Source organism: Apus apus, chromosome 24 (genome assembly GCF_020740795.1).
Source record: "Apus apus isolate bApuApu2 chromosome 24, bApuApu2.pri.cur, whole genome shotgun sequence".
NCBI lineage: Eukaryota > Metazoa > Chordata > Aves > Apodiformes > Apodidae > Apus > Apus apus.
The window spans coordinates 854,043-880,780 of NC_067305.1; the positions used below are offsets into that span (position 1 = coordinate 854,043).

At 52.4% G+C, this 26,738-nt stretch overlaps 4 protein-coding genes across 10 annotated transcripts in view; 3 read left to right on the forward strand and 1 right to left on the reverse strand.

The window, feature by feature from the left end:
* The window catches only part of RANBP3 (RAN binding protein 3), a 50,707-nt gene extending 44,553 nt beyond the window's left edge, over window positions 1-6,154 (forward strand). For all 5 annotated transcript variants that reach the window (XM_051639883.1, XM_051639885.1, XM_051639882.1 and 2 more), the window contains 2 exons: window positions 1,589-1,769; window positions 2,794-6,154. In XM_051639883.1, the coding sequence (XP_051495843.1) occupies window positions 1,589-1,769; window positions 2,794-2,837 (225 nt within the window). In that variant the 3' untranslated portion in view covers window positions 2,838-6,154. The remainder of the gene's footprint in view (window positions 1-1,588; window positions 1,770-2,793) is intronic.
* Window positions 6,155-9,220: 3,066 nt separating this feature from the next.
* On the forward strand, window positions 9,221-14,061 carry NDUFA11 (NADH:ubiquinone oxidoreductase subunit A11). Its single transcript, XM_051639908.1, has 4 exons — window positions 9,221-9,349; window positions 9,433-9,525; window positions 12,337-12,459; window positions 13,882-14,061. Exons 1-4 carry the CDS (start codon window positions 9,268-9,270, stop codon window positions 13,992-13,994), a joined length of 411 nt encoding a protein of 136 aa, XP_051495868.1. The 5' UTR covers window positions 9,221-9,267; the 3' UTR covers window positions 13,995-14,061.
* Window positions 14,062-16,211: 2,150 nt separating this feature from the next.
* Window positions 16,212-21,309, forward strand: KLHL33 (kelch like family member 33). 3 transcript variants are annotated; one of them, XM_051639879.1, is made up of 5 exons: window positions 16,212-16,242; window positions 17,051-17,557; window positions 17,740-18,673; window positions 19,764-19,934; window positions 20,450-21,309. In XM_051639879.1, exons 2-5 carry the CDS (start codon window positions 17,056-17,058, stop codon window positions 21,024-21,026), a joined length of 2,184 nt encoding a protein of 727 aa, XP_051495839.1. In that variant the 5' UTR covers window positions 16,212-16,242; window positions 17,051-17,055; the 3' UTR covers window positions 21,027-21,309. The 3 variants fall into 3 exon arrangements, with proteins under 3 accessions (XP_051495839.1, XP_051495837.1, XP_051495838.1); XM_051639877.1 differs by lacking the exon at window positions 16,212-16,242 and adding an exon at window positions 16,254-16,517; XM_051639878.1 differs by lacking the exon at window positions 16,212-16,242 and adding an exon at window positions 16,254-16,511.
* Window positions 21,310-22,751: 1,442 nt separating this feature from the next.
* On the reverse strand, window positions 22,752-26,426 carry GP1BA (glycoprotein Ib platelet subunit alpha). Its single transcript, XM_051639880.1, has 2 exons — window positions 26,173-26,426; window positions 22,752-25,241 (listed from the first exon to the last, which is right to left on the reverse strand). The coding sequence occupies exon 2, from the start codon at window positions 25,236-25,238 to the stop codon at window positions 23,106-23,108; it is 2,133 nt and encodes a 710-aa protein (XP_051495840.1). The 5' UTR covers window positions 25,239-25,241; window positions 26,173-26,426; the 3' UTR covers window positions 22,752-23,105.
* Between the last annotated feature and the right edge of the window lie 312 nt (window positions 26,427-26,738).

Here is a 26,738-nt window from a genome sequence, read left to right on the forward strand (position 1 = left end):
AGCCAGGTGGTCCAAAGCATTAACCATGGAGTTGTGGGATCTGTTCCATGCCTACTGAGACTGTAACTATAGTGTAAGATTAATGCAAATAATTTCTTACTATCAAGGGAAATAGACATTTCATAGATTTCTGTGTAGCAACTTAAGCAGAATTAGATCTACCAGAAGTTGTAGCACAGGAAAATCTCTGCCTGCAGTGTGGGTGGCTGTGTAGGTGCTCACTGGAAGTGAGACACTAAATATCTGCCAAGAGCATTGTGTTAGTAGTTCAGGGTAGCACATTTTCACTTGGATTTTCTTCTCATGCAGAGTATTCCCAGCAGTAGCAAGACAGTGAAAGGAATTTTTGTGTCTGTGAAATGGGGAAACATCAATTCCAGTTAGACTAAAACATTTGGGAGGTCATGGTACAATCAGCAACACAGAAAGGTCATTCTCTGATACCTGCCGAGAGCACTTACAGGTTTGGGGAGTCTGAACACAAAATTTTGACTGATTTTTACACAAGGGGTTGCTGAAGAATTAAGTATTCTATGGATCAGAAATTAAAATTCTTCATCAGCTGAGTATCCATTGATGAAAAGCAGTGAAATGAATGAAATTAATAAGAACTTCTGCTCAGCATTTTCCTAGATTTGAAAAATTTGAGTTAATCTCTCAGGTTATTCATTATTGAAGTTAATATTGATAAAAAGTGTCTGGTGTGGAGTAACTTATTCACTACAGCTCATTGCAGGGGACTTCTGGAGATTTAGAGGTGTGAGATTGAAGTGACAGGGAGGATGGAAAGGGATTTTTATGAAAGAATCTGGGAAATGGGATCATTACCTTACATTTAACTTGGAGTAATAGAAGTTAATGTGAGGACTTAATTGACATAGTGAAGACAGAGTCTCATAGTAGTTGAAGGGATCTCCCTTTTAAATAATATCCATTATATAATTAATTGGATAGGCCTAAGGATGGATTCTTCTGAAGGCATGAAGTGAACATTAACCTGTGAGAGTAAAAAAGATCTATGATTGGACAGGCTGTCACAAATGCTTCCTTCTGGAGCAGCTGACCAGTGTCAGAGTGTAAAAAAAGAAAAAAATTGAATAATTACCTGCTTTCCTGCATGTCCATTCCATTTTCTCCTCTCGTGTTGAAATTTTGTCACTGCATCATGAAACAGTTCAGTTAATTATGTTTAACAGATGTGTAAAGTTGAGTGAATGACAAACCTGGAAAAACCTGTGCAAGGCAAACTTTTAAATTACAGCTCCTTTTAGCATAAGCTTTTGAGAGGTGTCAGGAAAGCTGCGTGACTCCTGGGTGAAGATTGTATAAAATAATCTAGGACTGGTTTTATTAGCCAGAGAAAGCTGCTGCTGAGCAGAACTTACTCTCCCCCATCAGATTTTAGTGTCTAGATCTTGCTGTTTACAGCACAACCCATTCTCATCTAGCTTGAAAAACCCTATATGAGGAAGCTGAAAAGTAGATGGTGACATTTGGCATGTCTCGTGTATTACCTAAGCAGCTGTTTTATTCTGTTAAATTCCTTGCACCTTCTTCTTGTTTCTGAATATTAAAAAATAAAATGTAGGCAAGCTCTAAAGACACAGGGCAGTTGTTTGCTGCCTTGCACCACCGGATCTTGGCCTTGCGGAGTAGAGTGGAGCAAGAGCAAGAAGTCAAGAGTGCAGCACCTGAGCCAGAGGTGACACAATCAAATGAGGAAGACAGTGATGATGATGTCATTGCACCTTCAGGATCAGCTGGAAGTGGTAAGCAAGAAAGACAAAGGGTGCCTGGTTTCCATAAATTTTTCTCTGTTGCTCTTTAAGGCAGACTGTTCTCTAGGTGTGTATCACAGATGTACTTCTGGCCTGTTGCTTCTCAGGGGTGGTTGTGGAATAAATCATGGCATGAATTGCCTTTTTACAGAATCACAATCATCCTGGTTGGACAAGACCTTGAAGATCATCAGGTCCAACCATAGCCTAAGTCTTCCAACCATAGCCTAATCTACCTGTTCAGTGTTTAAATCATGTCCCTAAGCACCATTAATGCAACTGTTTCTTGCTACTTCTCCAAACTGGTAAAAAGGCCCCTGTGCTACTTCCATCTGAGTTACATGTCACAGTTTAGAAGAGGTTTTCTGTGCTTCAGTTGGTTCTAGCTTTGTTTATGAGACTTTTAAGGGATTGTGTGTTTCATTTTTGCCTTCAGCATGGCCAAGGTTTGCACATCAAACCTGAAATGACTGTCTTGGGCAGCTTTCAGCAGGCAGGACCAGACTGACCATTGAGTGCTGTTTGGAAAGGAGAAGGTTTACAAAGGGGCATGGAAAGAGTGTAGTTAATTTCTTTGCACATGAGGAGACCATAATTTGAAAAAAACAAACTTTCTTCTGTGCTCCTGAACTGAGAGTCATCTGTGCTTTGCTTTCCTCTGACTCAGAACATCCCACCTTTGACAGACACCAGTCTTCCATCCTGCTTCACTGCAAGGAATGAATATCGTAAAAGCAGTGGGTGGATTGAAGAGGCTGGAAATGGAGCTCTTAGGCTCTGGGATGCTACTGGGATCCCCAAACCAGTTCAGTCAAGAACATAAAATTCTGCAGTGAATAGAAGTTAATTTGGAGAAGTGAGATATGGGCAGGGGCGAGGAGAGCTCCACAGTTCTCATCTGTCATTGAAATTCTAAATCTGAGACTTGTGTGGGCTTCCCAGGGGCAGGTCTCTTATTGTAAGGCAAGAAACAAAATACATTTCTTATGACAAAGAACTATTTTGTTTGTTTCAGGTCCTAATGATGAAGGTAACGGGCAGAATGTTGGCAGCACATAGCAGATGTGAGTGGATCTGCTTGCAAGGCTGCTATGAACACCATCTTGCAGGCACCTCTGGATTCCCCAGGCCAGCTATTATTTCAGGCAGTGTTGAAGACTCCAGGACTTAAGAACTGTGCATCCCTGTTCTGTTTGTTTGGTTTTTTGGTCTGGATCAGTAGATTCCACACAAAAAAAGCAGACTTGGAAACTACCTGAATGTGGTTTGGGACGTGAAAGCTCATCATATTGATGAGCCAAAAAAAAAAACAAACAACAAAAACCAAACATTTCCCCTCATCCCTGTAATTGAAATGGCACATTACAGCTTGTCACAGCGTTTCATTGGGACCTTTTGACTGTTTCTTCAGTAGTTCATTTCTTGCAGGCCTCCGAGATAGAACTTTCTGACATGATTCCAACTTGAATTCTGCTTTGATAACCCCTGCTCCCCCTTAGGAGTTTCTGCCACCTGCAGGGAAACCGTGTCCTCACCACTTCTACGCTCACTGACTGCCCCTTTGGGTTCATTCTCTTTTGGTTTTTGGGACTGCAGATGGGGCAGATGATGTTTTTACCTTTTAATCCCAACGTAGGTTGTGGGCACCGTTGTTCCCTGGCTAGTGGGTTTGTAAACAGAGAGAAACAAAACATGGTGGTTCACCAGAAAAGCTTTTTTTAATGCAGTAATAAGAGACTTTCAAGTCCACAGGACGTTTTGCTAACTCCTTTTCTTTCTTCCCATTTAATTATTTTTATTTGGGGATTTATATTGTGGTGAAACTTTTTTATTTTAGTTTTTCAAGAAGATGCTCTTGTGTGTTGAAAAAGTGAAACTATTGTTTTGTACTGTTCTTTTCTGTTACTATTTAAGGGAGAGCTAAGCCACTATATATAATAGATGTTGCATACAATTTTTCTTAGATAATTACCTGTTTCTGTGGCTACAGTAAAGTGTAGGAGGCATGCAGGTTACACCTTCAGAAAAGTTGACGAGGAAACAGCTGTTAGCCCTTGGAAGAATAAAGTAGGCTCATGTAATGAGCTCTGTCAGCCATTAAAATAAACCTGTATAATAAAGCAGCTCTCATTTAATGGCTTGATTCAACAAGCCATTTAAGCACTTGCCTGACATAACTACATGTGAATAACCTTACTGAAGCCAATGCAACTATTCCTGCTTAAAGTTGAGTACATTTTTAAAGACCTTGCTCAATTCACGGCCTTAAATAGAAAATTAACTTCTAACCCTTCCTGTCCCTGTTCTGTTTCCTGAAGTCTTGCAGCATGAAGAAAAAGGTAATATTGCCAGCTTTGAATAGTTTGGGCTGAAGGATATTGTATTCTGTTCCACCAAAATAAAAGCCAGAATGTGTTTTCCTGTGTATAATTCTGAAGTACTCCTACTGTAACCATAACTCACTTTTTACTTTGGATGTTTTCTAATCATTTGGGCCTTTTGTGTGAGAGTTGAGTTTCGTTATTAAAACACATGGTGTATTCTTGCCCAGCAAAATTGGAATTTGGTAGTCACTTTCACAACAGTGCCCAGGTCACTTTCCCTATAAACTCCCCAAATTGTTCTATTTTCTTTATAAATACTGATAATTTCTCATTTCCTTGCTCTTTCTCCTGCTGGTTAAGGAGACCTAAAAGGCACCATTTAAAAGAAAATTAAAAGGTGAAGAAGCATTTAATGTAGCATGAATTGAAAATGAAACCCCAGGTTGTAGCTTAAAAGCAATTTTGAAATTTATTCAAAAAGCAGAAGAGTCCTTATTGTCTCTATTTGAATGAAACAAGCTTTTCTTCACTGGGAGTTGAGAACATGTTCAGTTTTACCTGTTGTCTGTTGTTAACAATTGTTGGAGATTTAAGCTGTTGGGGCAGGGAGGGGCTTTGCTTTGCCTTATAGCCCTTGAAGGAACATCTTGGTTTACTTTTCCAGGGAGTGAGAAGGGTGAACTATTAGCTGTGCCCACTGCAGTTGTGACTTCTCTGCATTGTCTGCTCATGTCTTTTTGCATTTTGGGTTGTTTGTTTTTTTTTTTTTTCTCCTTAGACTTAGAAGGTTTGTTACCCATGCACAACCAGCCCAGGAACAGAAGCAGAGCGTGTTTTCTGATACCCACACAACTGTTCTTGCATCACAAGGTCTGGGGTCACTGTCTTTTCAAATAAGTGATCTGGAATTTGGATCTTGGATCTTTTTACACTGAGACACTTAGATTTAAACTACTCATTCCAACAACCTTGCAGGATAAAGCTACTTGTCAGCATAAAGAAAATTCATGAGGTGTCTTTGGTCAGCAGGCCCTCCTTGTGGAGAAGCAGGTGTTTGGTCAAGGTCCCAAACTGCATGAAGATTCAGAAGAATGGCATAGGCAGGCTTGCTTTGATGGGGTTAGTGGTGATATGCCACCCCCTTACAGCATTCTAAAAAATTTGGCAGTTACTTACTGCTTGACATTTTATTTCAGCTTTACATGTATTTTTTATAGTGAAGAGGAAAATGTTAGTGTGAACCACTAAAAGAATTGGCCATAGATTGAGTTCAGACCCCACCCAACAAAATGTGTTAGGCCAAAGCAGTGACTTCTCTCTGGGTTAAGCCTTAAAAAAACTAGTGACAAGTAACATCATAATGTGTTTTGAAAGATCTGTGTAAGACTGTCATAACAAAAAGGATGTGGGAACTGCATTAAAACTTTTGTCAACAAACAAGACAAGATACTGAGGAGTGGAATCAAGTTGAGCACACCTGATGGGGGAAAATGTTGCAAGAATAGTGGTATTAGTAATACTAGAAGTAAACCTCTTTTCCACAAAACGAAAAATAAAATGACATCCCCAGGAAAAATGAACATGAATGTTAGAAAATGTGCAGTTACAACATCTTTCTCTAGTCAGTTCCCAGTGCAGGATGGACTACTTCAGAGAAGACAGGGCAAGAAAAGATCTAAATAAACTAGTCCTCAGGAGCCCTCCAGTGAAACCAGGTTGGGCAGCTGTCCAAGTCATTAGAAGCCTGCAGGAATAAAGGAACCCAACTTTTGAAATTACTCTCCCCCTGGTCCCAGTCACTGAGGTGTCAATTCCATTGCTTAGATATCACTGCCATTAAATGACTGTTCTACTGTGTCCCATTCTGCAGTTTAACTGGCCTCTTACTCTCCCAGTGAGTGTAGAAAATGGTTTCTTTCCTTTCTAGAAACATGTTACATATTTGAAAATTTACCATACTTCCCCATAATCTTACCTAGTTTTAGGAATTCCAATTATGATAATTGCCATAATTTGTCATGCAAGATTTCATTAAACTGACTTTTCACTGTGTGCTTTTTTTTTCCCCTTGTTCTTTGGTCTTTCTGTACATCAACACACTTAAACAACTCCAGTCCATTGTGCAGGTAGCAGGTAAATTTCTGATGAAGGTGTTTTTATTTTCCTGGGGAATTTTTTCCCCCTGAGGATTTGCACAGAGCAACAGAGGTGCTGAGAGAATTGCTAAACCAGACTCTTCAAGTCAATCTTAATTCCTGTCTCCTAGGTTATGGTACAGGTAAAGAAATGCTCAAAGATACTGTCTGTAAATAAAAGTCTCTTGCAGTTAATATGCAGAATTTCCTTTTCACTACTTCCTTACAAGGAGTTTAAAGATAAGAAAGCTGAATTTCTTCACAGAGAGTGGTGAGGCCTTGGACCAGGCTGCCCAGGGAGGGGGTGGAGGCACCATCCCTGGAGATGTTCAAAAAGGGGTTGACATGGGGTTTCATAAGAAGGTTTAGTGGTTGAGGGTTGGAGGATGGATGGTTGGACTTGATCTTGAAAGTCTTTTCCAACCTTGTCGATTCTATGTTTCTAATGAAGCCCAGGAAAAGCAAAGCTCTGATGCTGATGTGATGTCCTCCTCCTGCTCAGGGGACCAGGAGGTATCAGATGAGCCCCCAGCTGGGGGACATCTGTAACCACCCTGAGAGCAGTCCATGTCCAGCCTGCTAGATGTACAATGCCACCAGTTGGAGTCTGTTTTGGAGACAAGATAAAATTCCTGTCCAGGAGAGTTCAGAGTGGGAGCTCAGAAGCAGATAGGAGGTCTGTTTAAGAAAAAGCTCTAAAAAGAGGGAGGTTGGGGAAATATTTTAATGTGACTTGCTGGTAGGTGCTTCTGCCCTAATTTCTAAAACAATTTCAAATGGAGAAGGAAACCAAGTTATTTGCAGCTAGTAGTGTGATGGCAAGTCATTCCCACTCCCCATGTAACAGTTAAGGGAACTAATACGTAACCAGTTTGCAGCCATTGTCAATATCTCAAAATATGTGGAGTCACATTAGAGGTATTAAGAGTGATGTTACTTACCTAGATGGACTTCTGGAACTTGGCTGTTGATAAGTTTCACCTTCCTGCAATGGAAAGAGAGACTGGATGACTAGATGACAGAGAAGAGACAGATGACTAGAAAGCCTCTCCCAACATTCAGGACCCTGAGGGCCAGGCTTCTGAAAAATAACCCATAGCAGTGCACCAGTGCCTGAGGTAGCTGTGGCTCTGGGGGGGGCTTGTTCCACCTCTGGAAGGAGCAGGGCCAGGCCAGGGCACGTTAAACATGCGTGGTGACTTTGTTAATGTCCTTGGAAAGGGCTTGACAGAAGGAATAAAGCTGCCCTATCAATTGCTTCCTTCTAGAAACTGCCTGTGGGCGCTTGGTTGCATTTGGGTTTGCATTTGTAGGAGCAGCCACCGTTGTAGGGCACAGAGGCAGCAGTAGACGCTCCTGATGCTGCCTCCAAGCAGGAGCCTCCGTGGTGAAGGCTCATCCTGTGGCACCAGGCACAGCTCTGGGTGGAGGAGGACAGGTCTGCCCAGCACAGCCCCGTGGGGTGCAGCCAGGTGCCAAGTCCCACCCCTCACACGCTGCACAAACCCCTGAGGGGCTGGGAAGGTGCAGACCCCGCTCCCACCCCCAGCAGCAGGGCCCTGCTTGGGAAGGAGGGTGGTTCTGAAGGCTGGGAACAGCTGTTCCTTGGGATAACTCGTGGAGAAGGAGCTAGTGAGCAACTCCAGCTGCTCTGTGCTCCTACCCCAGAAAAGGGGTGCTGAGGGGACTCCAGCATAGGGCACAAATAGGTATTTAATAAGCTTTTCACATCAAGGGGAATGAGAAGTAGGCAGGTGAGAGAAAGCTGGAGCTTAGGCACCATTCCAGTTCTGCACTTGTTCCACTCAGCTGCTGGAGTTACTGCAGTGGGAGAGCTTGGCTGGAAGGGCAGGGCAGGGAGTTGTGGAAAAATAAATACATACATTGCAGCCTCCAACAATGTGGCCTAAGTGTGTCAAAACATCTTTATTCTTATTCAGAAGGAAAAAATGGAGATAGAAGCAGAACCGTGTGCAGGGACAGCTGGAGCCCTTGAGAATTCATAAAAATCAGTCCAAGTACCAGTTGCAGCTACAGCCCGTACGCACAAAACCCCCACAAGACCCCACACCAGCAACCCGGAGCCCCCAGACCCCCACAAAGCACCCGGCGCTGAACAATCAGAGGGTCGGAGCCATGAAGAGCACGTCGAGACCCCGAGCTCGGCAGCCGAGAGCAGCTTCGGAGCCAGGGGAGCTGGGGGACCCGGCGGGTGCGCTGGGACCCGAGGGACCCCGAGGGACCCCCGAGGGGCCGGGGGTCTGCGGCGCCGGCGGGGACAGGGTCGTGCGGGGGGACACGGGCAGCGCCGCGCGAGGGGACACGGGGGGACACGGGGGGGCACATGGGGGGACACACGAGGGGACACGGGGGGACACACGAGGGGACACACGAGGGGACACGGGGACACACGGGGACACACGAGGGGACACACGGGGGGACACACGAGGGGACACACGAGGGGACACGGGGGGACACGGGGACACACGGGGGGACACACGAGGGGACACACGGGGGGACACACGAGGGGACACGGGGGGACACGGGGACACACGGGGGGACACACGAGGGGACACACGGGGGGACACACGAGGGGACACGGGGACACACGAGGGGACACGGGGGGACACGGGGACACACGAGGGGACACACGGGGGGACAGGGGACACGAGGGAACACACGGGGGGACACGGGGGGACACACGAGGGGACACACGGGGACACACGAGGGGACACACGGGGACACGGGGGACACACGAGGGGACACGGGGGGACACGGGGGGACACACGAGGGGACACGGGGGGACACGGGGGGACACACGGGGGGACACACGAGGGGACACGGGGGGACACGGGGGGACACACGGGGACACGGGGACACGAGGACCCCCCAGGGCCCCCCCCCCCCCCCCTCCTCCCCTCGCGCAGCCGCAGCTGCCGCCGCGGGGGGCGGGGCCCTGGCGGGCGGGGCGGGGCCGAGATCTCGCGAGAGCGCGGCGGGCGCGCGGTGCGGCCGTGGCCTTGCGGCGCCATGTCGGGCTACTGGGACGGCCCCGAGGGCGAGCAGTGCCCGCGCCGGGCCTGGCTGGCCACGCGCGTGGGCGCCGCCGCGGGTGGGCGGGGTGCGGGGCCGGGGGGCCGGGGAGCGGGGCCGGGGGCGGCGGGGCGCGGGGCTGACGCCGCCCTGTCTTTGCAGGCCTGGTCGGGGCGGCCTATCGCATCATCCTGCTGCAGCCCAGCTCGGCCCTGGCCGCTCTGCAGATGGCGGCCGCGGACACCGTCACCATGGGTAAGGACCGTGCCCGGCCCGGCCCGCTTTCCTCTCGCGCCTTCCTCCCCCGCTCACCTGCCAGGCCGGTCGTGGCGGTAAGGACAGAGCCAGGAGCCAAAACGGCTTGAGAGCAGAGAGGTCAGAGCTTTGCAGCGGGTGTTTCCTTTGGCTGTTTCCTCCCAGACGGTACTTACTGATCAAATTGGAAAATAATAGGATAAGTTATTCACACCTGGATGATTTTTTTTTCTGCGGGATAGTGTAACACCAGGTATCATTCAGGTGACAGCAAAAGAAACTCTTGGGTTAATGCTTGAGACAGAAAACAGCCGTGGTAGTTCAGGCTGAAGATAAATCTGAGCTGGTCTGTGCCTCCCATCTTTATTTAAAGACAGGTTCTTTATTTGAAGTTTAGGTAATGCATTTTTCTGCAATCTAAAGTATAAAGTACATGGTTTCAGGATTTGCAAAACAGTTGGTGTATGGACAACATAGAGTGGTAACAAGTATTTTTTACTTCATATATTTAGGCATTGCTCTTAATGAACTGCTCTTGCTGAAGAGCAACCACAGTGCTTTTGATAGCAAAAGGAACATTTTTCCCCCTGTCATGCTCTGTTGCCAAGAAGGAACCACGTAGGTGTCTTGAGTTGCCCAGGTTTTGTAAGAGAAAGTGGTCACTGAAGAGAGAAGCAGGGAACTGAGGGGTTGTTCCAGGTGCACATCCACAGCTGGCAAGTGCACAGTTTCCTTCTCACCAAACTTGTTTTTCAGTGTAGTTTGGTGGCTTCTGTCACCTCTGTCTCTCCCTGTGCTCTGAGCTGGAAGCAGGTCCATAAGCAGGCCAGATCTGTTTTAGAGCTTTGCAGCCGGACCTGGAATCTCCTCTAATGAGCTGAGCCATAGAAGGTCATTATAATGGACCACATAATGTGACAAATTACAGTTGCTATAGATCTGGTAATCCTACCCCAGGGTATTGGCTCCTCTCACCAGTTCTCACACATTAGGAAGAGCTTATCCTGCCCCCTGTTATGGGGCCAGAACCTGTGGTGTAAAGCTGGATGCTTCACGTACAGATTCCGTGGTGCAAAGCAAGGAAGCTGAAATACAGTCATTGGTCTGTGGGTTTTGTTTCCTCACTGCTCTTTTCAGTTGACTTTAGACTCAAGTGCATTTTCTGCTAAAAAACCAGGGGTTTGTAGCATAAGCTTGTGGTTCAGTAGTTTAGCACAGAGTCTGAGCATTTTTATCCTAGGCGTATTTGTTATTCCCAAGAAAGATGGATTGAAATCTGCCGATGGTGCCTGGTAGCCAGTTTCATATGTCATGATCAAGAACTTGTGCTAGAGGCAAAGGAAACCTTTCAGTGTGTTTGCTTGACACAGCTGTTTGCCAGACTTTCCAGTTAGGTACATCAGGGTCTGGGGAGATGAGGTATGTAATTCAGTGAACAGGACAATGCTACTTTGAAAGTTCTTCATTCAGTTTATGAAATCAATTTACAAAATCAAAATCTGCTTGCAAAGAGAATAATTTACAAACTCCACTTTTCTACTATCCAAAGATTGTTGGGTGCTTCAGGGCAGGCAGAGGAATAAAGTGACAGGACAAACTGACCTTAGGGAGAGCAGAGACCCCTGAGTTTCTCTCCCTGGATCCCTGTGAGGTGGGTTCACAGGGACTCGTGAGCTGAGTGTCAGCACAGACCTGAACACAGCTCTGCTGTCCCCTACACCAGGGGGAGTGTCCTACAGAGAAATGTTCCTTTACTCCCAGTTGTGTGGGGTGGCTCCATTGCCCCATGTGGAGGGGCTCTAATAACCCTGCTGGATGTGCTGATGTTTCTCCATAGCTGTTTGGAGGCAGCTGCCCCGGTGCTGCCACAGTGCAGGTTCCTGGGGACCTGCAGGGCACAGGGTGGCTGCATGGCTGGGCTGGAGGAGGTACCAGAAGGAACCGAGAAGGACTTGGGAGTGATGATGGACTAGAAGCTCAACATGAGCTGGAAACGTGCGCCTGCAGCCATGAAATCAACTCTATCCTGGGCTGCATTAAAAGCAGCATGGCCAGCAGGTCCAGGAAGGGGATTCTCCCCTTTTACTCAGCTCTTGTAAGACCTCACCTGGAGCACTGTGTCCAGTTCTGGAGCCCCCAACATAAGAAGGACATGGAGCTCTGGGAGAGGGTCCGGAGGAGGCCACAGAGATGAGCCAAGGGCTGGAGCAGCTCTGCTCTGGAGACAGGTTGGGAGAGTTGGGAGTTCAGCCTAGAGAAGAGAAGGCTCCAGGGAGACCTTAGAGCACCTTCCAGTGTCTGAAGGGGCTCCAGGAAAGCTGGGGAGGGGCTCCAGGAAAGCTGGGGAGGGACTTGGGACAAGGACAGGGAGGGATGGGAGCAGGGGGAATGAATTAAAAGTGGAAGAGGCCAGACATCAGGAGGAAATTCTTTGCTGTGAGGGTGATGAGACTCTGGCCCAGGTTGCCCAGGGAAGCTGTGGCTGCCCCATCCCTGGCAGTGTTGAAGGGCAGGTTGGATGGGGCTTGGAGCAACCTGGGCTGCTGGGAGGTGTCCCTGCCCATGCAGGGGGGTGGGACTGGATGATCTTTAAGGTCCCTTCCAGCCCAAACTAGTCCGTGATTCTATGACTTGTATAATTCTGAGTCTCTCACCATAGTGGTCAGGATGTGGTCCCCCTGGGTAACCAAAAGCAGATCTTAACTTTTCCTCACCTCACTGGCACTGTGTGTCTCAGAAATGTACTTTGTGTGTATGTAAGTCTTAGTTCCTCACAGGAGTTTGTTTTGATTTTCCACCTCTTGTTTACAGCTACACTAGGAGCTGTGTTTGGCGTAACGACCTGCCTCAGTGCCCAGGTCCGAGAGGAACCAGAGGATCCCTTAAACTACTTCATAGGTGGATGTGCAACTGGAGCTGTCTTAGGTGCAAGAGGTACATGTGGGTAGTGCCTGGAATGAAATGAAGCCTTTCTGGTTTTAGTCCTATTAGGGAAAAATTGAAAATAATCTTGATGTCAGGCATATCATAGAACGATTTGAGTTGGAAGGGACCTTGAAGATCATCCAGTTCCAACTCCCCTGCATGGGCAGGGACACCACCCACTAGAGCTGGCTGCTCAGAGCCCCATCCAGTGTGCCCTTCAACACTTCCAGGGATGGAGCTTCCACAGCTTCTCTGGACAACCTGTACAAGTGTCTCATCACCCTCACAGTAAAGAATTTCCTCCTGATCTCTAACCTAAGTCTCCCTCTTACAGTTTGAAGCCTTCCCCCCTTGTCCTCTCATTACAAGCCCTTGTAAAAAGTCCTTCCCCATCTTTCCTGGAGCCCCTTCAGGTACTGGTATATGGTAAAGATTCATCTCAGCATGCAAACTCCATACCAGTTTGGTGCTCCATCCTATGCCCCTGCTAAAAGGCACAGGGCTGCAGAGGAGACCAGAGATAACCTGGAGCTGCTGCACAGAATGAAAAAGGGTCTGACCCAGTACTGCCAGTTACAACTTTAAATTGCAGGGTATGAAAAACATAATTGTGGAGATCCATGTTTTCTTGGAAATAAATGTGATTTATTTTACATGGAGAATATCTGCCTTCTGAGTTCTTCATGCACTCTGAGGGACAGGCTGTACCTTGCTGCTCTTCACTCCTGTGAGCAGTGACAGGACTGGGGGAAATGGCAGAAGCTGCATCAGGGGAGGTTTAGGTTGGATATCAGGAGAAGGTTTTTCACCCAGAGGGTGCTTGAGCGCTGTAACCAGCTCCCCAGGGCAGTGGTCACAGCACCAAGGCTGCCTGAGTTCAAAGAAGCCTTTGGATGATGCTCCCAGGTACACAGGGTGTTTCTCGGGGTGCCCTACACAGGGACAGGAGTTGGACTCGTGATCCTGATGAGTCCCTTCCAACTCAGCATGTTCTATGGTTCTTTCTCCTGTGATCCTGTCAGGCTCAATTAGCTCCTGCAGGTATTTGTACAGCTCTGTTTTCTGTGGGCCTGTTAAAGATGAGATGTATTGAAGTTGTAATTGTGAAAAATAATTAATCTTTGCTTTTTCTAGTTGTTGAGCTCATGAGAGGTTGAAGCAGTGTTTGTTACTTTTGTCACTGAAATAAGCAATTTAAGGTTGTGTAAGGAGATGGCATGATGGATTATAGAAATTGATATTTCAAACTGCAAGCTAAAAGCCTGAGAAAACAATTTTTAAACGTCACTTTTCTGATTTCTTGTGGCAAACAACATTACTGATGAGCAAGGGACTGTGAGTAAGTCTTGGAAAAATTGCAGAATCTGTCAAGATCTACTGTATAGTACTTGTGCCCTAACAGATCCTCTGTGGTTTGATTGTGTTTTCCAGCCCACAGTTACATGACTGGCACCACTGCGTGTTTGGGGCTTGGAATTACTGCTGCTCTGATCAAGATCGGCAACAAGGAGGGCTGGAGGCTGACGGGGCCTCCCAAGCTGTGAATGTTGCCTCTCCTCCCTGGATGCTGTGTGTAAGCAGGTGTTGAGTAATAAAGATACTGTCACATCAGCAGTTGTCACAAAGTCTTGCTGTTGTGGGGCTGTTGGTGGGGTCGGGGCTGGGCTGAGCAGCTGGGACAGCTGGGTTGGCCACTCCCGCACTTCACCTCCGTGTCTGTTGTGCACACAGGCTGGAGGGGAACAATTACTGGCTTTAGGCTGGACTTGTAGGAGTTCCTCTTGTGGCTTTGAGTGGGTCCAGAGAATTTTTGCCAGGGATTGGGACTGCACTGCACTGAGTGGCCAGCAGGAGCAGGGATGTGATTCTCCCCCTGTGCTCAGCACTGGTGAGGCCTCACCTCGAGTTCTGGGTGCAGCTCTGGGCCCCTCACTGCAAGAAGGATCTTGAGGTGCTGGAGCAGGTCCAGAGGAGAGCACCGAGGTGAAGGGATCAGAGGGAAAGTCTGATGAGAGGCTGAGGGAGCTGGGGTTGTTTATCCTGGAGGAGACTCGGGGGACTTCTCACTCTCTACAACCACCTGAAGGGAGGTTGTGCTCAGGTGAGGTCTGGGCACTTCTCCCAGGAAACCAGTGACAGGAGCAGAGGGCCTGGCCTGAAGCTGCTCCAGGGGAGGTTTAGGTTGGATATCAGGAAGCATTTCCTCTTGGAAAGGGTGATCAGACATTGGGATGGACTGCCCAGGGAAGTGGTGGAGGCACCATTCCTGGAGGTGTTCAAGGAAAGGCTGATGTAGCACTTAGTGTCATGGTCTGGAGATGTGGTGGTGTTGGTCATAGGCTGGACTTGATGATCTCAGAGGTCTTTTCAGGCCTCACAGAATCTTAGGGGGGTTGGAAGGGACCTCGAAAGATCACCCAGTCCAACACCCCTGCCAGAGCAGGACCAGTGAGAGCACATCACACAGGAATGTGTCCAGGCGGGTTTTGAATTTCTCCAGCAAGGGAGACTCCACAGCCTCTCTGGGTAGCCTCAATAACTCTGTGATTCTCTGAGTCCATCAGTTAGGGTTTGGAGCCCACAACTTCAGGGTTAGAATTGGGGTATAGCAGAGGTTGGACAGGATCCCTGGAGATCTCGCTGCTCAAGGTTGCAGCAGGTTGCTCAGGGCTGTGTCTGGTTGAATTTTCTATGCATGTTTGCAAACTTGTCAGCAAAGCCACCAAGAAGGTGTAGAGGGTAGAGGCAGAAGATGCACAAGAAATGGTGAGAACTGCATCGTTCAGCCTGGACCAAAAAAGGTCAAGGGCTGATTTAATACTGGATTTTCACAACTTGATGGCTTCAGAAAAGGCAGACTTGGATGAAAGGATGAGAAATAACAAGCACAAGTGGCAGAAAGTGAAATTCTAACTAGATAGAAGGGGAAAAAAAGTTCTCACAGTTGGGGTAGAAAAGTGCTGAAAAATCGACTTGGAGAGGCTGTGAAATCATCTTTGGGGATGCAGAATTCAACCAGAGAGATGGGAACATGTGGGTGCAGGGACGGGACATTTGGGGGTGGGAATGCAAGTTAATGGAGGCAGGAAATGTGGGCACTAGGGAAAGCAGGGTTTTGGGGCAGGGGAGCAGAGGGAGGTGTGAGGGGACAGGAGACAAAGGTACTGAGGGCCCCAAGGACAGCAGAGGAGAGGACAGAGCAACACGGGGAGACACAGTCACAGCCCTGGCAGGTTGTGCTGCTCCCTGGTGTGTACTATCTGTGGACAGGAGAGTGTCCTGGGGGGCACAGGATGGTCCTGGAGCAGCTGGAGCTGAGCCAAGGGGACCCTGTCCTGCTGTGCTCCCTGGCTGGGGCACCCATGGCTCTTCAGTACTGGGTGGGGTGTCAGTGGGGTTGGGTTCCAGTTCAGGAGCACAGTGGGAGTGGGGGGCTGTCACCCCCCACGGGGTGAGCAGGGTTTGTTTCTCTCCCACTTGAGGACTTTTGAGGGGGCCCTGCTTTACCCTGGGCTCTGGAGATCAGCAAGGTTTAGGGGGTTCTGATGGTCCAGAGACCCTCAACAGAACCTGCCCAAGGTGACCTGGGGTTCAGAGCCCCTGTGGCTTCCACCCGCCCTACTGCCCGTCCTCAGGGACCCAGGGTGTCCCCTGTGCCCTGTCCTGGGGCTCGGACCTCCCTCTGCCTCAGCCTCTCGCAGCTCCAGGCCACGGCCACGTGTCTGCTCGGGGCTATAATTACCCAGACGCATTCCTGGGGGGTCACAGGAGCTTCCGAACCAGCGGCAGGCGGTAAGGGGGGACGGGCGTGTGGCAGCAGGACGCAGCAACGCAGGACAGGGCAGGCCCGGCAGGGACACGCAACACGTGGGGCACCACGCGTGACGGGGCCGGGGTGACAGCGTGTAGCACCTGGCAGTGTCACCCCACGTGCGAGCAAGGAGCGGCACCCCGGCAGTCAGTGCCAGAGGGCACACAACATGCAACATACAACATACAACACAGCATGCAACTCGCAGGGCCACGCGTCGTGACACGCCACAGGCAGCTCGACGCAGCAGGTGACGGTGCGCAGCAGTTGGTGACAGTGCACAGCAGTTGGTGCCATGCACCAAATGCATGGGACAGGCAGCATCACTGGGGAGCTGTTTGGGGACCACTTTGCTGCTGTGGGAGCATCAGTAGGTGGGACTATGGGGCAGTGGCTGGGGAAGGGCTTGGTGGCTGCTGCTATAGGGTGGAGGGTTTGATCGGGGACACTAGGCTGAGCTGTGGGGCTGGGGCAGCAGCGTTAGCTGTGGGTCAGCTTCATTCTGAGGGGTCAGCAATGAGGCAGATGAGGGACATGAGCCCCAGTTATGGGGCAGTGACATGGCCTGTTGGTATCACCTATGGGCTGCAGTCTGCCCAAGGGGCATGACATTCAGCCATGGGGCAGCAGCAGTTCCTGGTGGCCTCAGCTGTGGGGCAGAGGCTTTGGCGGGTCAGGGGCTCTCACTGTGGGGCAGGATGCCGTGTCCCCAGGCAGGACTCCTGCCATGGGCCAGAGGCTCTGGCTGTGGGGCTGACACACTCACCCCTGCTCCATGTGTTCCCATAGGCAGGATGTGGGTTGCAGAGGGACCAGCTCCAGCCCAGTGGCACCTGCGGGACGAGGCCCACGCCGGACACTTCCTGGCCACCGCCGAGCGCCTCCGTACGGCGGGACACCTGGTGGACGTGGCCGTGGGCCCGGAGGGCGATGTGGCCCATGCGGTGGTCCTGGCCTCCATTAGCTCCTTCTTCCTGCGTTTTCTGGAGGGCCGGAGCAGAGAGCTGTGCCAGGGCCCCCCAGCCCACGTCCCCCTGCCCCCTGGGGCAACGCTGGGGGGCTGGCGGGCTCTGCTGGCCTTTGCCTATGGGGGAGCGGTGCCCCACGGCCGGGAGAAGGAGGTGAAGGAGGCTGCCCAGGCGCTGGGGGCCCCCCGGGTGGTGGCTGCCTGTGCCCGGGAGGGGGGCCCCGAACCCCTGGAGGAGCAGTGGGAGACACTAAGAGCCATGGAGCAGCTCCGCGCCAGCGGCCTGGGCTGCGACCTCCAGCTCCAGGCGGGGGATGAGGTGATCCCAGGTGAGCTGGGGGTCCTGAGCTGGGGCTGGGGAGGGGGATGGGGCTGGGACAGTGGGGTCCCTTGGCAGGGATGCTGGGGACTGAGTAGGGGGGCTTGAGGAGGCCAGGACGTGAGTTCTGAGGGGTCTGCGTGGTGCAAAAAGCCTCCCTGCTGCCCCCACTGCTCTTGTCCTTCCCCCTAGTTCAGCGCCTGGCCCTGAGCTGCTCCTGTGACTTCTTCCGGGCCCTCTTCACTTGCCCCATGAGGGAGGCCACCCACGACCCGGCGGCCCCCCTGGCCACGAAGCTGTCCCCAGCCGAGCTGCGCCTCCTCCTCTCCTTTGCCTACACGGGGGCTGTGGCAGGACCATGGTCTGTGGTCCTGGAGGCAGCCGAGACCTCCCTGCGCTACCAGGCCTGGGGGCTCCTCTCCCTCTGCCTGGATGTCTTCACCCATGATCTGAGCCCAGAAACTGGCCTGGACGTCCTGGCCTTTGCTGTGGCTTATGGGCTGGCCCAGGTGGGCCGCATAGCCGAGGACTACATCTTGGCCACCTTTCCCAGTGTGGTGGCCACACCAGCCTTCCTGGATCTTCCTGCACACCTTCTCATCCGCCTGCTCCGCTCTGATGGCCTCAATGTCCTCTATGAACTGGAGACCTTGGAAGCAGCATCCCGGTGGCTTATGGCCAACGGAGATGTTGAAGAAGATCAAGCCAAGGAAGTCCTGTCATCTGTTCGCTTTGCCCTAATGTCTGGCCTGGAGCTGAAGAAGGTCCCATCAGTGACTGCAGGGGTTGCTGACCCAAAGATCCTCCGTGAGCTCATCATAGCAAGTTTGGCCCCCACGGCCCAGCTGCCGTGCCGAGTGCGTTCCTTGCAAGAGGTGCTGGTGGTTTGTGGTGGAGACAAAGTGACAGCCAACCTGGCTGCCCGGAAGCCCAGCAGACACCTCTGGTTTGCCCACCGCTACCTCAGTGCTGTGGGGCTGGTGAAGCAGGTGGAGTGGCGGCCACTGGGACACTTCCCTGACGGCCCACGCTTCCGCCACGCTGTAGCTGTGGTGGGCAACATCCTCTATGTCCTGGGTGGAAAGCGCTACTATGGGGTCCATGACACCCTGGCCAGTGTCTACAGGTGAGAGCTAAAGAGGACCTAGAGGAGCCACATGGTACTTGGACACTGTGGGATTTGAGGAAGTGCTGGTGGAGCTAGAGCTGCCCCACGGAGCCAAGGCATGATGGGGTTGCAGCTGGTCAGGTGGCCCTAAGGCTTTCTGGGAGTGGTTTGGTGTAGGACTGGGGGTCCCACTCTGAGAGTCACCTGGGCATTTGGGGGGGTAGGGCAGGGAGGCTCCTACCTGGAGGTGCCTCAGGGCAGTATGGGTTTGGTATCACCCAGAAGGAGGCGGGAAGGGACAGCTGGTCCAACGGTGCCAGGTGCCAATGGTACACTGCCAGCCACATGGCCGCCACCACCAGCTTGCCACCAGACACAGTTACACCAGTGACTCTGCCAGGACACGTGTACATAGATCAGCAGGTGGCACTGGGTCAGCTCCATGACCAGACCCCCGGGGAGCAGTGGCTCTGCTCACGCGACCTGGTTTTTTGCAAGGCCACTGTGAACACGGGGAAGTTCAAGTGGGTGGGTCACACCCTGTGCAACACGTGAGAGCTGATTAACCTCACACCTTCATGGTGCTTGGCCATCAGAGGTGTCCACCTTGCTCTGCAGCTGTCCTGGGTTATCTCATGATTAGATAAAGGCGACTCAATCAAACGTGAGATACTTACTAAAAGTAACGTTAAACAAATGCAATATAGAAAAATGACAACACAGGTTTTTAGAAGGGATCTTCAGGCCTGTGACCTGAACTGGGCTGTTCCTGATATGATTGAGTTGCTTTTATTTCATGGTGAATTTTCATTTCTTGCACTTGATTGAGTTGCCTTTTTCTCACGGTTAAATTTTGGTTTCTCCCGAGTCGGTGGTGTGAAGTGTCTGGCAGGGGCTTGTCTGGCAGAGATGTGGCTGTGCCAGGCAGCTGGTGGTGGGCAGTTGTCCTAGACCTGCAGGAGGGGATATTCCCATGCAAGATGACTATATGGCCGTAAAGCATTATGGGGTTGGCCAGTTGTAGGTGGGTTGTTGCCCTCAGGGGTGCCAACCTCACCTCATGATGCGGTAGGTAACAGGCTCTTGCTGCCTCTCCCTCTCAACCCAGGTATCAGCCCATGGAGGACTCCTGGGAGCGCCTGGCCAGCATGACCTGTGGGCGGAGCTACTTTGCTGCGGTGGCACTTGGGGATGTCATCTATGCCCTGGGGGGCAGCTCAGGGGAGCTCTACTGCACAGACACTGTGGAGTGCTATGACCTGGCCAAGGACACCTGGAGGTGAGACCACTTCATGTGGACACCTGCTTTCCTCTGCCCTAGCAGCCTCTTGCATTGGCCAGTGGTGGTCTTTGGGTCACTGAGCCTCCAATGGAGAATGTTCCCACAGTGTCCTGTGGGAGAGGTCTACTGGGCGTGTAGCAACCTTGTCCCCTGGGGGACACTGGGTGTTGGCCAGTGTTGCCAGCTGGGTGGTGAATAAACTTTTGGCCAGCAGTATGGTAGGAGTAATTTAAACATCTTCCCACTATGTTCATTGGGCACTGGCCAATACTGTCCATCAGGAGAGTCCACTGTGGTGGTGAGCAGTGGTGTCTTTTGGGGGCTACAGAGTGTTGAATGGTGCTGCTCCTCAGCCATCCGTTCTGTGTTGGCGGATGTTGCATGTTGGGCACCGTTGCCAGCCAAGTGGTTGCTGGAGCCTCTGCTCACTGGGGAACCCCTGGGCCTGGACTCAGCACACAGGGCAGCCCTGCTTAACCCGCCCTTCCTGCCCTCCTTCTCTCCTTGCCCAGGAGGTGCCAGCCCCTGCCCATGGCTCTGTGTGGGCACGCAGCGTGTGCCCTGGATGGTGCCATCTACGTGTCAGGGGGATGTGATGAGGCGGGCCAGTGCCAGGCGTCCTTGCTGCGCTACGCCCTGGGGGTCCCTGCCACAGCCCTGGCCCCCATGAATGGCCAGCGAGCAGGTCACGTCATGCAGGAGGCAGGTGGGCAGCTCTACGTGGCCGGGGGGCTGTGCCAGCGGGTTGGGCAGACTGGCTACAAGGACCAGCTGGCCTTCGAGGTCTACAGCCCCAAGCTGAACAGCTGGGTCCTCCTTAGCCCCCTGCCTCATGCCCATGTAGTTGGGGGTGCAGCAGTGCTGGGGGGGGAGCTGCTGGTCCTGGGAGGCTACAGCCATGAGACCTACAGGGACACCCACTTGATTCACGCCTACCAGCCGGGCACCCGGCGCTGGATCACCCGGGGCACCTTGCCCCACCCCTACACTGACCTCCAAGCCTGTGTCCTCACTGTACCCACTGCCTTACGTGACCCCAACTACCCTCAGGGCCACTCAAGATCACCTGACACCCCCAATAAGACTTAGAGGGACTAAAAGCTCTGCAGCCCATACTGGGATCTCCAGGTAGCATCCATGGGCACCTATGGGATGAAACTGCCTCCAGCTCCCTCCCCCAGAACAGGTTCCTCCCATGGTTTCCAGCAACCCCACTGCCTCCAGGGTACATACCTTGGACTGCGGGGACCTCTGGGACACAAAGACTCCCCACACTGCAGCCCTGCACTCCCCTGCCCTGAGCCCTTCACGGGGAGCTGGGGACTCCTCAACCCCCTCACACGGGTTAAATAAAAGTGGCTCCTGAACTGCCCATCTGAGTCTTGTTTTTTTCTGCTGGAAAACCCGGACAACCAGCTGCATCTTGGAGCAGGAGAGCAGGAGAACAACAGCCTGAGTGTCCTGGGTGGGTGGTGGTCAGGACCAGGACAGCCTGGATTCCTGGGTCCCCTGGGGGGCACGGAGACTCTGGGTGCTGGTGTTCACTGGCCCTGGGGGAGGGTGTGTGTGCATCTTGGGGTTGACTGAAGCATCTTGGGATGCATGGGGGATCCTGAGGAAGTAGAAGAGCCCTGGGGGTGCCAGGGGCTTGGGACAGATGGCAAGGAAGGCAGGGAGCACTGGGGATTCCTGGGGGCTTTGAGGTTTTGAGGTGGTTCTGGGAGGTCTTGGCTTTCCTGAGTGATCAGGGGTGTTTGTTGTGTGGAGTCAGGGGAGAATCCTAGGGAGGACTTGCAAGCAGAGGGGGAGGTAATGGGGATGCTGGGAGATATTGGGGTACCAGTGGGCCCTTTGGGGAGGACATTGAGGGTCTTGGGATATGTGGGGGGAGGTGTGTTGCAGGTTATCATGGCTCATGGTGTCACTGGCGTCTTCCTGGGGCCATCCATGAGTTCCTCAGATCATCTGAGGAGATCTGAGGTCTCTTGGGCTGTTGGAATAATCTCTAGAGTTGTTCAGAGGGATTGAGGGTCAAATCTGTGGTCTCTGGGACTGTTTGTGGTGCCCCAGGAAGAGGGAGAGAGTGTGGTGGGTCAGAGGCAGCACCAACAGACAAATACTTGCTGACACATGCAGAGCTTGTGTGTCCAGAGGTGCACTAGCACACGTGAGCATGAGCAGCAGACACCCCAGCTGGCCAAGGACAGAGACACCTACCCTTCTGTGGACCCACTAATGAATGTGGCAGAGGCCAGCTGACCCACAGTGGATGGATGACACTCTTGGGACAGTTAGAACTGGAACAGTGTTGAACTGCCAAAGTGATTCATCCAGTCTAGTGCTGGGGCCTGTTACTTGACCCCTGCCAGTGACAACTTCTGTCTCCTCCTCACACCTCCCATAATGTTTGACTGACTTCTGCACAGGTGGCCACAAAGTTTGGCCAGCCCCTGGACATTTTGTGCCACTGCAATCCCTTACAAGTCACATCCATCACCCACTGAAGCCGCCTCCCCTCCTCCCCATTTCCAGCCATCCCACGATGGGTCATGGGGGGGTCACGTGCAGACACATGGACATTTACTGTTCCTGCAGTTCTCAGGTGACAGTGGGACATGCACTGGGACGCTTTTCCATGCAATTCAATCCCACAGTGTGAATCCCCTGTCTGGGACAGAAGTCAGGAAGCTGGGTATAAGGGGACTTTTCTTCTCTCTCTTCAGCATTTCAGGTACTGAAGACAATTCTGTCCTTTACTGTACCCTGCCAGGACTATAGAAGGTCCAATGAAATGAATCCAGCACCCATTTGAAGTTTAGGCAAAGAGAGTATTTATTGTGTGATGAACAGCCTGGCACGAAGTTGGTAGTTGAACGCATCACTACGTGCATCATGTGAACAAAAGCAGCTGGGGCAGAAAGTGAGCTCCGTGTTCCACAGGCACCCTGGAAAGAGGCAGTGTCAGTCCCAAACGGTCACTGACCAGCCCAGGAAACCTTCTCTGCCCCCAACAAGTACCCAAGTAATTAGTGCTGATCTAGAAGCTCTGGGTGTGGGAGAGTATTATGAGGGGGAGGAGCTGGACAGCTTCCCCCAGGCAAGCAGATCTTTCCTCACTAAACTATGAAGCAGAAACCTCCACCTCTTTCTCTGAACATTCAGAAGCATTTATAAGGTGTTGCCAGCATATTTCACTCTGACATCACCAATGGCCTTGACACCCCTGTCCAGGCTGTACACAGAAGGGGCCCTCAGGGAGCCGAGGTCAGTGACCATCAGGTTCCTGGAGAAAGACTTGAACGAAGTGTTCAGATGCTTGTGGTGGATCCACAGCTCCTTTGTTGTGCAGAAGGAGGAACTTGCAGGAGGACTACGCTGTATTCCCAGGTCTTTAATCGTGCAATACGTGACCTCAGGGCACAGCTCTACTTCCTTGATGGTACAGAACATGGGGCGCTGGACAGGGCTTTGGAAGCTGCTGAGATGCATGGCAGGGCTTCCTGTCGACTTCCTCCACCTCAGCAGAGGATGCTGCATCTCTTGGCCCTCCAGGGACTTGCGCCAGGAGGGCCATCCCACCAGACATATCCACACCAGCCAGCCTGCTAGAGCCAGCACAGACAGGACCAGGAAAATCAAGGCAGCCAGGTAGAGCACCCAGTGCAACAGGCAGCAATGTCTCAGCACCCACTGTCCCCACTGTGGAGCCTCCCCACCTGCCCGTGAGCGCAGCACAGGTATGGCCAGTTCTGGGGTAGAACACGGGCAGAGGGCCAGAGGTGCAGGTTGGGTGGTCTCCAGGGGAGCTGGTGGTGTTGGGGCAGGAGTGGAAAGCATGGCGGTGGAGACCATTGAAGTGGGCGATGTCAGAGAAGGATCTGAAGACCTGGCACTGGAAGAGGCCTCTGGCATGCCAGTAGAAGATACTGCTGTGGAAGTGGGGGAAAATGCACCAGTGGACACCACGAGATTGGCATAGGTGCTGGTAGTGTTGGTGGTAAGGGTGGTCTGGGGAGAGCTGCTGGTGCTGGGAGATCTGGTACTCATAGTGGTTGGCAGTGAGGTGGTGGAAATAAGGGTGGTGGATCTGTGTGGGATGCTGGCAGGAGCAGCAGTGAGACTGGTGGTGGTGGCTGGGGGCTGTGAAGCTGTGATGGTGGGACTGGCTGGAGCAGGAGTGGTAGTGCTGGGAGCTCTGGTGCTTGCCGGTGTTGCAAGCAAAGTGCTTGGGACAAGGGTGGAGCTACAAGGGGTGCTGAGAGGAGGTCTTGTGGTAGCAAGGGGAGGCTGGGTATGGGGCACGGTAGTGTGCTCTTTGGGGAGGGATGGATGTGAGGGGAGGAAGGTGGTTATGGGAGTTTTCTCCATCTTTTCTTCCCTAAAATCATAATCATATTCTTCGTCCTCATCTGTGTCCCCCACGTTGCCGCAATTGGGCTTGAAGTGGATGATGGGCTTCTGCCAATGCTCGGGGGGGCTGTAGCACAGCACCTTCTCCGGGGCAACCTCCACCTTTGACATCTCCAGGCCCCGCTCTGGCTGATAGACACTGCCCTCGTTCTGCTGGATCCAGGTCCTCAGGTAGCGCAGGTCGCAGTCGCAGTGCCAGAGGTTCTCGGTGAGGAAGACATAGGCAAAGAGGTGCCCTTCGGGGAAGAAGTTGGTGGGCAGGGTCTGCAGGCGGTTCCCTGAGAGCCAGAGGGTCTCCAGCTTTTGCAGATCCTGCAGCAGCTCCCTGGGGAGCTCCTCCAGGAGGTTGTCTGAGAGGTCCAAGTCCTTGAGTGCCCTCAGCCCCGCAAAGGCCTCCTCGGGCAGCGTCCGCAGCTGGTTCCCTTGCAGGTCCAGGTCCTGCAGCCGCGGCACGGCACGGAAAGCCCCCGGGGCCAGCTCTGCCAGGTTGTTGTGGGCCAGGGCCAGGCGGGTGAGCTCAGGCAGGCCCTGCAGGGCGGGCAGGGTCCCCAGCGCGTTGTGGGAGAGCAGCAGCTCCTTCAGGGAGGGCAGCAGGGGCCCGGTGTGCAGAGCCACCAGCCCGTTGTAGGACAGGTCGAGGTCCTGCAGCTGGGCGAGGGGCAGGAAGGCAGCGGTGGAGAGGGAGGCCAGGCGGTTGGCACTGAGCAGCAGGATGCCCGTGTCTGCAGGCAGCCCCGGGGGCACCGCGCTGAGATCCTGTCCCGTGCAGTTCACCTCCAGCAGGTCCTTGATCTTGTTCATCTCCGAGGGGCAGGGCTGACCAGGGTGGGCAGCACTGGCCGTGGACAGCAGAGCCAGGAGGATGAGCAGGAGCAGGGCAGGGACCTGCATGGCCTGGAGGGGAGAATCAGAGGAGTGTGCTGGGCAGGAACGCACCTACACATCACCTTTCTTCCTGCATGAACAGCATTGACGACACGCCCTGTCAGACCCTCTGAGCCCTGCAGCTCCTCCCTGAGAGATGAGCCCCACACCTTTTGCCAGCACCCACCCCTCATCTTGTCCTTGGAGGGCAGCATGTTCAGCAAGGAGCCACCATCTCTGTCCTGCTCACCTCATCCTGCTCTGTGGGAGGGAGAACCTGCTTCACACTGGAGTGGCCTGGCTGCTCTCCCCTCCTCAAAGGCAGCAGCTCCGTGGTGCTGGTGTCCCCGCACATCCCCCAGCCCAGTCCAGGCCAGCTGTGGACTGGAAGAGGCTCCCTCAATATCCCCAACACCAGCTCAGGTTCACAAAGTAGGAGCATGAACCATGTGAAAGAGCTTCCCAAGCACAGACATGGTGTGTCCAGCCCCCATGGCCACTGCTTCTCTGGACTCAGCATTGGACCTTCCAGTGCTGGCTCTCGGGCCACTTTGGGTCCCTCCAGCAGGGCCTGTCCAGGTCTCTATCAGCAGGCACAGCCGGGGGAAGGGAGCTGTGGCTTCCTGAGCCACCAAACCCAGCTCCTGTCCCTCAGCACAGCCCTCTGCTGCCCCACCACCCTCCCCTGGGAAAAGGCTCAACCAGAGACCAGCTCCGTAACTTGCTTTTGTGCAGTGAAGGAGAACGGCTGCATCCAGGAGAAGCCTTTACCCCCCAGCTACCCCCCAAGCTGCACCTTTTTATATCCTTGGAAGAGGGTCCCTTGCACAAGCCTCTGCCCCTTCCCCTGCCCCAAAGCAGCTCTTTCTCAGCACCCTCTGGGCTTCAACCCTGGAGGCACCTCCACCTGGGGGCCACAGCCCAGCTGGCATACCAGTGAGAAGCAGCTTCTGCACATTACCTTAGCTTGTTGTCTGTGGTGTAGACAAGGGATCCTTTCTTTCTGGCTCGCCAGGAAAAACAGGAATGGCTCTTCTGGAGAGCTGAGGGAGCTTTACCATCTGTGGGAGCAGCCGCAGTGCAGACCGGGGAAGGAGATAGAGGCAGAGGAAGGAGCTCGGTTTTGCGGTTCCTCCTGCTGCCTGTTCCAAGCTGTCTCCACTTCCCTGCCCTGTAGGTCACTGTGGAGCATTTGGACTGTAGGGCTGGAGGGTCACCCAAAAGCTGCAAGGGGAGATGCTGCAAAGGTACTGGTTTTCTACTGGTTGTCCATTCTGTGGATCATGGAGGGGCAAATCCAGCCAGCAGCCTCTGTAGATGGGGGATAGAACTGGAAAAGCAAAGGTGAGGAAAAAAACCCCCCCTGTGGGTCAAGATAAAGACAGTTTAATAAGTGAAGGGAAGAGAGAGGGGAAAAAAAGTGAAGCAGAAATGTTCACTCAGCACCTCCCACCAGCAGATCAATGCCCAGTCCTTGAGCAACAGAACCTTGGAAACACTTCCCCCCCCTTGCTTATTGCTGAGGAT

Excerpts from the sequence above, each read along its gene's own strand:
- GP1BA (XM_051639880.1), bottom strand. The coding sequence starts at position 25,238 with ATGCAGGTCCCTGCCCTGCTCCTGCTCATCCTCCTGGCTCTGCTGTCC.
- NDUFA11 (XM_051639908.1), top strand. The coding sequence starts at position 9,268 with ATGTCGGGCTACTGGGACGGCCCCGAGGGCGAGCAGTGCCCGCGCCGG. Across the intron at positions 9,526-12,336 it reads CGCGGACACCGTCACCATGG|CTACACTAGGAGCTGTGTTT; the intron begins GTAAGGACCGTG and ends TCTTGTTTACAG. Across the intron at positions 12,460-13,881 it reads AGCTGTCTTAGGTGCAAGAG|CCCACAGTTACATGACTGGC; the intron begins GTACATGTGGGT and ends TGTGTTTTCCAG.
- KLHL33 (XM_051639877.1), top strand. The coding sequence starts at position 16,457 with ATGCAACTCGCAGGGCCACGCGTCGTGACACGCCACAGGCAGCTCGAC. Across the intron at positions 16,518-17,050 it reads GCTCGACGCAGCAGGTGACG|GCAGGATGTGGGTTGCAGAG; the intron begins GTGCGCAGCAGT and ends GTGTTCCCATAG. Across the intron at positions 19,935-20,449 it reads CTGGCCAAGGACACCTGGAG|GAGGTGCCAGCCCCTGCCCA; the intron begins GTGAGACCACTT and ends CTCCTTGCCCAG.